General features: G+C 34.2%; 1 protein-coding gene across 4 annotated transcripts in view; it reads right to left on the bottom strand.

Annotated features, from left to right (window-relative positions):
- Nucleotides 1–12,739, bottom strand: part of LOC110212739 (serine/threonine-protein phosphatase 2A regulatory subunit B'' subunit beta) — a 116,751-nt gene that overhangs the window by 89,193 nt on the left and 14,819 nt on the right. The window contains exon 1 of one of the 4 annotated variants that reach the window (XM_020992748.2): nucleotides 8,637–9,181. The exons of the other annotated variants lie outside the window; for them this stretch is intronic. Within the exon in view, the coding sequence (XP_020848407.1) occupies nucleotides 8,637–8,783 (147 nt within the window). The 5' untranslated portion in view covers nucleotides 8,784–9,181. Of the gene's footprint in view, nucleotides 1–8,636; nucleotides 9,182–12,739 lie in introns of those variants that run through there. 4 annotated transcript variants of the gene reach the window in all.

Below are 12,739 nucleotides of genomic sequence, written 5' to 3'. Positions count from 1 at the left end.
AAACATTTTAAAACTCACTATAACTATATCTAAACTCATCTTTCCCACAGAATTCTCACCTTTCCTAAATTCCCTATTATTTTCAAGGGTACCACCAACATCCTGGTCACCCACGCTCTAAACCTAAGTGTCATCCTCAACTCCTTACTCTCTCTCATACTCCACATCCAACCAACTGCCAAGTTCTGTTGTTTCTATGTTTGTAACATCTTTCCTATACATTCCCTTCTCTCCTCTAAAACTGATCACCCCAGTGCAAGCCCTCATTACCTCACACCTAAACTACTGCAATAGACTGGTAGTTGGTCTCCCTGCCTCATGTCTCCACATTCCAAACCTGACTCCTGGCTATTAAACTGATCTTCCCAAAGTGTAGGTCTGACCATGTCCTGCCACCATTCAACACACTCCCATGGATCCATGTTATCTCCAGGATCAAATATAAAAATCCTTGTTTGACTTTCAAAGCCATCCAAAACCTGGCACTTTCCTACCTTTCCATAGTCTTCTTATACTTTACTCTCCAGGTCATACTCAGTGATCTAGTGACACTGGTTGTCTTGCTGTTTCTCAAACTGGGCACTCTATCTCCCAATTCTGAGTGTTTTGACTGGTTGTCCCCCATGCTTGGAAATCTCTCCCACCTCATCTCTACTTCCTGGCTTCCTTCAAGTCTCAGCTAAAGTCCTACACCTCCTGCAAGAAGTTTTTCCCAGTCCTCTTTAATCTTACCTCTGAGATAATCTCAAATTAATCCTGTATATATCTTGCTTGTAGGTAGTTACTATGAACTCCTTGAGAACAGGTAATGGTTTTTGCCTTTCATTTTATCCTAAGTGCTTAACAGAGCCTGGCACAGGTGCTGAGTAAATGTTTGTTGACTGAATGACTGAGAAACAACATCCTTCTCTAAATTATTGCTGAACACTAGCATGCTGATGGTCAAACTTCAGCAGAAACTAATAATCACCATCATTTTCATGCTAATTGATACGCAGAAAATGAGCAGAATATATGTGCCAAGTTCTCTATGAGCTGCTATCATTTCATCAGACATCCTACTTAACATAGAACTATCATATATATGTAATATATGAAGATACATACCCATACATACATGATACATATGTACATAGATCACCAATTTCAAAAGAATTAAAGTATGATAAATATACAGTAAAATAAAAGGAAAACAAGACTACACTGGATAATAATAGGAGCTTATATTTATATTGTGCTTTTTAGTTTAAAAAATAAGGCAGCAGGGTGGCACGGGGGTAGAGTCCTGAGCCTAGATTCAGGAAAACATTAATTCAAATACAGCCTTAAACACTATCAGGGAACCTGACTGAATTCAAACTTCACAGAACAAATCCCCTTGAAGGACCTAGAAGGTCACATGTGACAGAGGCCTCAGGTTCCCCACCCCGGCTAGCTGAATGACCTTAGGTACTTTGACTATAAAATTGGGGTAACAATAACACCTATTTCAAAGGACTGCTGTGAGGATCAAATGAATATCTGTGTAGTAGGCAATAGGTACATGTTCCTGTTAACTCTGAGGTAGGTTGCACATTTTATTTTCATTTTGTAGATGAGGAAATGGAGGCTCTGTGAGTCACATGGCTACAAAGTAACAAAGCTAGGACTCCAACCCAGATTTCCTAGCTCCAGTACAGCCCGCTTTTCCTAATTCCATACTGCCTCTAATGAACACAATTTAATGTGATTAGGACAGGGACAGGGATTGGAACTGTTATTTCATTAGTATGGGGTACTGTCAAGCACACAAAGTCCCTTTACCAATGAAAGCTGGCGCCTCCTCTGTGTCTTAGGAGAGCTGCCGAGAGCAGTGAGAGCTGGTAGGGCACTTGTTCAAAGTCCCACAGCCAGTGTGGCAGATGGCAGATTTAAACCTAGGTCTTCCTGAATTTGAAGCCAACTCTCTATTCACTATGCCTAACAGCCTTCCATATTATTAGGAATTGTAATTATTATTATAATTGAAAAACACATAAGTCAGAGAGACTAATTCAAAATGTATAATTTGAGCTCACTATTTAATCTAGACTGTTCAATTTTTTTCTGAAAGTAAACACTAAAAAAATGAGCACTTGCATTTATACAGAACATAAAAGAGGATTATATATCAAACCAAGACTTCAATTCATAACACTTTAAAAATATACATATAATAAATCCCACAACTTATTTTCAAGGCTGTCCTGCTCATCTGTGCTTCTTTCTGTTCTCCTCTGTACATTTAAAAAAATGTTTCAAGGACCCTCTTTTTTTGGGGGGGAGGGAATGGATGAAGGGAATCACAATTGCCAAACTCTCGTTTTGCCCACCCTTAATGAAAAGCCAAGAAGAAAAAGGCAAAATAAATCCACATAACCATATAACACGCCATGTCCAAAAATCTTTGTACTTTGAGTCTATCACCTATGTCACAATGAGGGCAGCAATCATCATAAGTGCTTTGGAGAAGTGATTAGTTACTGCATTGCTCAGTGTTCTTGAGTCTTTCGATTTTTTTTTTCTTTTTACAATGCTGTTTTTGTTCTATAAATTATTCTCCTGGTTCTGCTTTACTTTACTTAGCATCAATTCATACTGTGTAGCATTCTCTTGAAACCATCTCTTTCAGCATTTCTTACAGTGCAATATTCCAGTACATTCATATACCACAATTTGTTTAGCCATTCCTCCAACTGATAGGCATTCTTCCAGAGATTCTAGTTCTTTGCTTTTCTTTTTCTTCCCCCTTTTAATCCTTTGTGCATGCTTTCCCATTTCAGTGTGATATATTCCTGAACTGTGGGGTATGTGTGTATGCACATGCATACATTTCTGTTCAACCCTCCCTCATTTGTCCAATTCAGATAAGAATGAGGGTTCATCATTGCTACTCCTTTCTTCTGTGTTTGTATGATCGTCTTCTCAAATGCTCCAATTAGAAGAAACAGCAAATTCTAATCTCTCTTATTTCTTTCACATTAGCATAATTCTTTTACCCTTCCTTCTCTTTCCTCTCTTAAAACTCTCAGAATAGAATCAATCAACCTTCAAGTCCTCTGTTTTTCTTATTTAACTCCCTTAAAATATCCTTTGATGCTATTAAGGTTCTGAAAAGACACTTGGTTTTTTTCTCCATCTTTTAGAATGTTGGCACTATATCATCACATATTCCCTTTTAAACTGTTCAAATAAACTGTCTTTCTAGGTTTCTCTGAACTCTTGTTTTAGTATTTTAAAGTTCCTACTCAGCTCTGATCATTTCGTCAAAAACACTTGCAAATCCTTTATTCCATAAATGGTATATTTTTTCTCCGTTAGGATTACACTAAGCTTTGCAGGTAAGTTATTTTTGATTGTAAGTCTATAGCTTTCCTTCTTGAATACATATTCCAAGATCTTCTCCCATTTAGAGGTTCCAGGTCTTAGGTAAACCTGACTGCTGGGTCATCCTTGGGTAATTCTTGGTACTTGAATTACTTCTTTCTGGATGCTTCATTAGGACATCTCTGAGACTTTTCCTTTTGGGGTTTCTATCAGGAGATGATCTATAAATTCTTTACTTTATCCTCTAGTTCTAACAGATCTGGGTAGTTTTTATTTGTAACTCCTTGAAATAGAGGGCTTTTAGGGGGAGGGGAATCAGGATTTTCAGGGAGACCAATGATTCTTAAATTATTTTTTTTTACTCTTTTCCAGATCAGCTGCTTTTTAAAATACTTTACATTTTTCCCTATTTTTTCAATCTTTTTATTTTGTTTTACTATTTCTTGCTTTCTCATGGAGTTATTGATTTGTGTGGTCTATTCTATTTTCAGTTACTCGGATAAAGTTTACCACATTCTCTTCTAAGCTACTGATTGCCTTCCAATCTTTCTTCTAGAGCTTTTTTATTTTTTACCATAACTTCATTTCTTCTGGGTTTTCAAATGGTCCTATTAGAAATCATATTTTTCCTTTGAGTTTGTTTGCAGTTGTTATGACATTACTCTCTCTTTCTTGGCTGGATTTTGGAGCATCTCTGCATCTACAATAGTTCATTACAGTAGGTGGTATCTTCTTTGGTTTACTTATCTCTGTTAATTTAGTTCCTGAAGTAGGGCTTTGTGCCAAGGCCAGCCTCAGTCCCTGATCATTATTCAGTCTGGTATGATTTACAGATTTTTTTTTTTTTGCTGCAGTAAATGTGTGGGAGCTAGGCTCTCGTTCAGGCAGCCAGACTGGCTAAAAGACTAGGAAATGAATCTCTAAACTACATCACAGCTAATAGTTTTACATTTATTCCTACCTTCTAAAACCACATATCATTAACAGCATTGTCTAGTAAATGATTATTAACTCAAATGGAAAGGAGCAAGTGATATAAAACAGTAATGCTAAAATTCAATTATGGCTGGCTTTATAATACATTACCACTCTACATTTAAATATTAATATTTCTAAGATTCTGAGAATTAACAATACTTCAAACAAAAAATGAATACATGCACACTAAAAATATCCACTTAACAAACCATCCAATTTCCTCATTCTGTTCTAATACTCAACTACTTTCTACTTCACACACCAATGGGTATGGAAGGGCATGGAGATATAATGGTTATGGAGAATATCATAACTGAGACTCATGCAAAACACTAGTCTACAATGCCTTCTCTCTCTCTTTTTAAGCTTGTACCAAATTCATCCTTTCCTTGGGAATGAAATATGTAACTCATAGCATAACACATAATTTCCAACACACAAAGTCCCTTGCTTGGTTGTCCCGTATATTCATATGGCTAACTTTTGTTCCCCAGGTGAAATGAACTAACAGGTTTTGAATCATTTGATAATAACATTTTATTTGCATTTAAATCTTCAGGAACCTATGCTAGACTCTTTCATTGAGCTGGGTTTTAAAGAATTACTTAATATACTTATCTCACTTAATTCATTAACAATTATTTATTTAGCATCCACCATTAACATATAGCTTTATAACTAGCATTAAAGGGTTACACAAAAGAAATGTGAGCCAAATTAATACAGACTCGCCGCCCTCAAGAAATCTGCAATATGATTGGGTGATATAAGACATATAAATGAAAGACCACACGTAAAAACACATGATGATTAAAGGCTAAAATGAGTGATATTCACCACGTACAACAAGAGTGAGACTTAACTGAGTATAACAGGAATTCACAGAAAGGGGAAATTAATGTAGTTAAGATAGTCATTATGAATAAGTTTGGGAAAATTGAGGGAATTTGGCTAGGCAAAGGAGAACAAAAGCATGGCACTGAGAATGAGTATTGTATGTTTAGGAGACAATAAAGCAATTGACCAATTTGGAATGGAAAATTTTCTTTAGGAAGATAGGAGTGATGGTAGAAAAAGGTAGATAACTAAAATGGGCCTTCAGTCACATACAGCTTTGTAAGATTAAACTTATGTAAAAGTTATAAGAGTGCCACTGGAGGTTTTTCATTGTTTTTTTCTTTTCTTTTCTTTCTTTTTTTCTTTTGAGTAGGAAAGTGATGTTTTAGAAGGTTTAGTCTTCTAATAGTCCACGGAACAGATTAGAGATGAAGAACAGAGCGAATGGAATTTGGAAAGCAGATTAGAAGGCTGATCCAGGGTAATACAATGATTGTCAAGACTCACAGCTATTCATAATTGTAGAGATACCAATCTCTTAATAAAACAACCAAGGGGCAGCTAGGTGGTACAGTGGATAGAGCACTGGCTTTAAAGGAAACTAAAGACACTAGGAGGCAGAGGGGAGGAAGGAATGTATTGGAGAGGCACAGAGTCAGAAGATAGAGTGTCATGTCAAGGAGCTTCTGAAGGGTAACTGAACAATATTACACAGTCAAGATAATGACAGGCACATCAGATGACTTTCATTAAAGGAATGGAGTATGGGAGAAGCTAAGGTCCAACAGGGCTGGGTACAGGGTACATAGGATCTGAGTTCAGAGGTAAGAAAGAAAAGAATGGGTAATTTCAAATAACGACCATTGCGGATACCTTTATAAAGGGAAGCTTTGAATATTATCCCCAAGGTTTTGAACCTGGCCATCAGAATAATGTGACTACTGAAAGTGAGTTGGGGTGGAATTGAACAGTTGAGGTAGAAAATCAAAACTTCATTATGATGAATTTGCTATAAACAAAGCTTGAGGCAGGCAGCACGAGAAGCATTTGGTACGGATACCAGAAGGACAGTTATACTGTTGAACTACATTAAATGGAGAAAGAGATTGAAATGTGTCTATCAGGGAGAGAAGAAGTTATGAAAAATGGATGACTACAGGTATAATTCATGTAACACTGCCCCAACCAATATTATTTCTACACTATGCCAAAAGCTGATCAGAACCTGAAACCCTTTTGCAATTATTTGGTTGATAACTCATTTACAACATTGTTTTCACAAAATGAAGTTTCTTCTATAAGCTCTCTTCACCTAATCACAGAACCAATAAAGTACATTACACTGACTATGCCTGGATTAAAAAATAATAGTAAAATAAACAAAAACCAAAAAAGGCAGCTTTACAGTCAGGGAAACGTGGATTTAAATTTTGCCTCTGACACATAATAGCTGGGTGACCACGGACAAGTCACTTAACCTCTCTGTGCCTACAACCAATTTTAAGAAGCTAAGTTACAGATAATTAGGAGTTTCCACACCTAGGAGTGCTCCACAATGATAAAAATCATAGATCTGGACAAAACAACCAAAAAAAAAAATTCAAACCTCTAAACAATATACATATTCTACACAGAAGTTCTAAAGACTGAAGCACTTGCCATTTATCCAAAGGCAATTCTACATTATATTGTACATATTTATTGTTATATATTACTCATCTAGATAATTTCTATCTTTATGTATTCCTGGGGTGCAAAGGGTGCATAAAATACGAAGAGTGAGATAGTCCAGCCACTGTCTCATAAAACTGTTCCCCACTTTAAACAAAAAATGTATACCTAAACCTAAAGAGTTCAGTTTAAATCAAACGTTTATCAATAGAACAATTTTAAAATACACCATAGAAGTTTATTATTAAAGGATTTCTATTACATATCCTTTTGTAGTATGTAAAAAAAAGTTTAAATTTTCACATAACAATGCTGAGTTTGCTTAAAGTGAGATACCTCTAATATTTTAAAATAAGCTGGTTTGCAAAAAATAAGTAACATCCGAAAATGAAAATAACAACCAAACTTGTCAATATAAAAAAAAGACTTTTCATTCCTACAAATAGACTAAAATCTATAAATATCAATAAATCTTGATTTTTTTAATCATTTATATACTTCAGAGCCCCTGTCAGTAATAATAATAGCTGCATCTATATAGTGTTTTATGGTTTGAAATGACATACATGCTATCATGAGGTAACAGGTTCTCAAAATCAAGTCTTTTTAAAAACTGCTATTTCCTCTTAAAGTATAAAAAAATTTAAAATGTACTTTGATAAAAATTTGTGGTAGATATAGTTCCAAAAGGTACAAGTTAAACACAAATCAGAAATATTTTTAAATTATTCTAAAACATATTTAAAGAATTAGAAAGTAAGTTCTTAAAATCATTACTTTCTTTCTTTTCATTTGATATATTGCATTTAATTACATAAGGAGACAGAAATCCAGGTGTTTAGATTACCAAACGTTCCTAAACCAGGAGGAGCAAAGAACTTCAGTATGTGGGGAATGTAAGGTCTGTTTGGCAGTGATATGGCCTTCTATTACACATTATCTAATCCCACCCTATGTAACGTAAACATGAAAAGGGTGAATTAAGGACAAGCTAGTTGACACAACTAAGTCTACAATTTAAAAAGTTGTTGTCAAATTACCAGTTGTATATTTTTTTTATTTTTAAATTATGTCTTTATCTTAGACTGATTTGGAAAATACACATGCTATATGGTACAAGACTTTGCCCAAGTACTTATAAAAGAGGTAAAATCAAAATCTAAAAATCAAGAGCAACAGACTTTTACATTCAAATATTAAAGTCTTTTTAAAAAATGAATTTCTTTCAACTATTATGCAAGGGATAGACGATGTAACTAACATTACATAATGAGATTTTTGTACCAATTCATAATTCAACTATAAAATATGGAATAGTTTTTTCCCATTTTCTACTTTCAAAATGATGTCTATAATTTTTAAGGGGGGAGGGATACTTTTACCTACATTTAGTTAATTTAAATTTTATTTGTATTTATCAAATTAAAACTTTGGGAAAGGGAGTGATTATGCAAATTCTATTTTTGTGGCAGTTGCTATACACCTCTTAGAAAATAAAAGAGCAACTGTACTTAATTCACAAATCACATGTTTAATTCAACATGACAACCAACATTTAAAACTCCAAATGCTTATACACTATAGCTATTTATTCTAACCCCTTTTAATAGAAATAAGTTAATTTTTGCTTCAAATTAGTCACAGAATGTTATGATAATTTAACATCTTTTAAAAAAGAAATTATTTAAGTATGCTTTACAGAAGTCAAATGGCTAAGTTAAAAATGAATTCACTTCTGAAGTTAAAACCTCACAAGAAAGTGAAACAAATCTGTGCAATGAAAAACAAAAGGGAAAAAAGCAAACCTGAACTTGCTGAAAAGCTTTTAGTCTCTTCTTGAATCTGGAAGGTAAAACAAAATCACATCCTCTCGCCAACAATGCCAATTCCTTTCTTAGATCTGGATCTTGCCGCAAGGAAATCTCCTTTATCCTCATGCTTTCAGATTTCATATAATGTCTGTGTGTGCCAGTTCAGGCACTTCAGTCCTAGTAAACAGCAAAGCCTATTATCACACACACTGCTGCCTAAAAGCAGCAGCTGCACGCTGGCTCTGGGATATTCTAAGAACCAGCTCAACTTAGCATACTCCATACATTGAAGGGAACTTGGCTGGAATCACAGCAGATTGGAAAGTCACTCGGGGGGCCAGGCCTTCTAGTACGCACATTCCAAAGTCAGAGAAAGATGATGCATATATTTTAAAACTCATATATGAATGATCAATTAAAGTAGGTTATCATTCTTCTAATTTGTTTTCTTAAATAAAAATGTAGCAATTTAAAAAGCTAAGTTTAGCAGCTTCTGGTGTGTTGTGGCTTGTTTCATTACTGTCACACCAAACTGTAACCTGCTGAAGTGCCCAACTGAGAGTAAGGCTTACTACATAGCAATTCCATTACGTTGTTCAGCCCCTTAAAGTGGCCTCTGTCACATAAGCAAATTGGGCAATATGATGATCTGAAGAGGAAACATTTGGGAATAACTTATTGTGAAGCCCACAATTTAATTTTTAGAAAAGAATGAAAGACTACGTCTTAAAAGGAAAATAAAAGATGATATCAATGTAGAGTAAAATGTATACATTTTTGAAAAGCACAAAAGTATAATTATTATCTATGATGAATATACTCTAACAAAATTTTACAACCACATCAGCCAATTCTAAGATGTCTTTTGTTTTACCTAAAATTTGGCTGACTCAAGAAAAAAACGTTTGTATTAGTCTTCACAAACCAACACTGAAAGTATATATTGAAGCAAATTCTTATGTAGTATACTATAAATATACTATCATTACACACACACACACACACACACACACACACACACACACACACACACACGGCTGGTTTATTGTTCTTATTTCTGTTGCTTAAGTTTCTGAATATTTTAAAAATATGTTTAAATTTTTTCACTTAAGCTATTAGTTCAGAAGTTATGGAAAATACATTTGGGATATTAGATATTATACTTTTTGCATTTTTATGCATGAAAATGTTCTAAATTCTATAACTACCTAAAAATAAAGTGAGGAGATTGGAAAAGACACTAGACTTGGAACTTAAAATAAGAATACATGGTTTTTTGTTTTCTTGTCTATCACACTCCTATTTAACTAGGTCTCAAAAATCTCAGTTTCAAATTCTGTTTGCAATTCAGGACTTTGGGCTATTAAAACATGTAACCAAATTTCTTTATCTCATCACAACCTCCTGCACTTCCTGCTCTCCTTGTTCCTCAACGCTCCCAAAGTCACTCCACTGCTCCCTGCTTTTTCAGGAAATCACCTCTATTCTGATCTCAATTTTCCTCTTTAAAAATCTTAACCCATTAATCAACAGGTTCAACTTTACACTGTCTTCTACCCTTAAATCACAGGCAACTAGATGGCACAGTGAGTTAAGCACTGATCTGAAGTTAAGAAGATCTGAGTTTAAATCTAGGCTCAGATTTGTGACCCTGGGCAAGTAACCCAACTTCTGTTTACCTCAGTTTTCTCAAGCTGTAAACTGGAGATATTAACAGTATCTATCTCCAAAGGTTGTTGTGAGGATCAAATGAGATAATATTTATATAGCACTTAAAGTAAACATCCAATTGACTGGAGAATGGCTAAATGAATTGTGAAAAAAACACAATGGAATATTACTCCATTGTAAGAAACAATAAATTAAGATTAGGAAGATCTATTGGAACTGATGCAAAGTGAAGCAAGTAGAACCAGGAAAATAATGATTAGAACAATATAACTGGAAAGGAGAACAACAACAAATAAACTAAATGGAATACTACTTACTTATGGTGACCAAATGTAGCCCCAAAGAAGAAATATGAGAATGTGTTACCTTCCCTTTCTTGTAGAAGTGGGAAACTAAGGATGAGACATTGTATATACTGTCAGACTCAGTCATTATGTTAGTTTAGCTGAACTATTTTTTCCTTCCACTTTTTTCCTTATTCTGTTACAAAGAATGGCTTAATGAGTAGGGAGTAGTTAAGAGATATATTCATATAAAAAGTATGTAAAAACAAAAGATACCCATAATGTAAAAAAAAAAAAGGATGTGACAGCTTAAGAATATTAGGTTTAAGAATAAACTTCAAAACTGGGAAATAAGTATAATGCAGGCTTCTCTTATACCTCTGTTTAATATCTTAACAACAACAACAAAACTAAAGCATTTAGCAAGGTTCTCCTGATGCCTTAGGAAACAATCAAGAAAAAAAATTTTAATTAGCATTTTTAAAAGAAAATTGGGAAGAAGTATAAAGAGGAAAGAGAAGTAAAGCAATTACAATAATAAATATAATATAAACCTATAGTAATTTTTATAGTTTAATTCCACAAATACATATGTACCTATGAACTAAGGATGAAACAACATTTGATAATACCTCATTTATCCAATAACTTTACAGCTGAAAACAGAAGAAAAAGGCCAAAATACAGATAACAAAGGCTACATAAACTAGGCATAAGTTCTAATCATAGGAACCCCACAGATCTTCAACTCAGGGATATTTATCTTTTTTTTCAGATAATGATTTAATCTTTTTTATTAATTTATTTTGATTTATCAACAATCATTTCCATAAGCTTTTGAGTTTTAAATTTTTCTCCCCCTCCCTCCCCAAGATGGCATGCAATCTAATATAGGCTATACATATACAATCCTATTAAACATATTTTCACATTAGTCATGTTGTAAGGAAGAATTAGAACCAACAGAAGGAACCACAAGAAAGAGGAAATAAAACAAAAGAAGAAAAAAAGAGCAAACAGTATTTTTCGATCTTCATTCAAACTCCATAGTTCTTTCTTTGGACAGCAATTTACATCATGAGACTTTTGGAGCTGTCTTAGATCCTTGAACTGCTGTGAAGGGCTAAGTCTATCAAAGTCAGTCACTGCACAATGTGGCCATTACTGTGTACAACATTCTCCTGGTTCTGCTCACCTCACTCAGCATCAGTCCATGCAAGTCTTTCCAGGTTTTCCTCAAGTCTGCCTGCTCATCATTTCTTATAGCACAATAGTATTCCATTACATTCATATACCACAACTTGTTCAGCCATTCCCCAGTTGATGGCCATCCCCTCAATTTCCAATTCTTTGCCACCACAAAAAGAGCTGCTATAAATATTTTTGTACACATGGGTTCTTTTCCCATTTTTTATGATCTCTTTGGCATACAGCCCTATAAGTACTATTGCTGGGTCAAAGGTATTTATCTTAGGTGCAATAATAATAAGCTTTCTGGTCTAATTTCCAGCTCACTAAACATTTAAAAGAATATATTAAAATGTGGACAAAGTTCTTCTAGAGATAGGTAGTGACAAAAGTGAAAACTGATAGCTGATGGCAAAACAACAGATTAAAAAGCTATTTTAAAATAAACATAAGAATTCAAAAAAGTACACTTGTTGACAGGCAATACGGTATACAGGAAAGGGGAATGGATTTGATGTCAGAAGATCTAGGACTGACTATATAACTATGGGAAAGACACTTAAGAATTCTCTGACACTCAATTTCCTTATGGGGATAATAATATGCTATCTGTCTCAGAGGGTTATTGTAAGGAGAGCATTTTGTAAAGTATAAAGAGTCCTAGGTACATAGTTATAATGTTATACATATGTAGTACACAATGTCATATATAATACTTCTATTCAGTCTAGAGAATGTGCAACACAACTCTTCTAGTTCCCACACCCTTTGCGTTTGTGTACAAAGGGAACATTACCTGTAAAATAATTAAATGAAACACTTCCCGACACTCAATATCTCTCCAAAAAAACAAAAACAAAACAAAACCCAGAAGTGATCTCTTTTAACTCCAATTAAAACTGGAAAAGAAATAATGAAAAATGCAATTCTCTTCATATATCACATCACAAAACA

This window comes from Phascolarctos cinereus, unplaced genomic scaffold (genome assembly GCF_003287225.1).
Source record: "Phascolarctos cinereus isolate Bilbo 61053 unplaced genomic scaffold, phaCin_HiC Scaffold_726;HRSCAF=1367, whole genome shotgun sequence".
Classification (NCBI taxonomy): domain Eukaryota; kingdom Metazoa; phylum Chordata; class Mammalia; order Diprotodontia; family Phascolarctidae; genus Phascolarctos; species Phascolarctos cinereus.
Note: the sequence above shows the minus strand (reverse complement) of the source record. Positions and strands in the feature narration are given on the sequence as shown.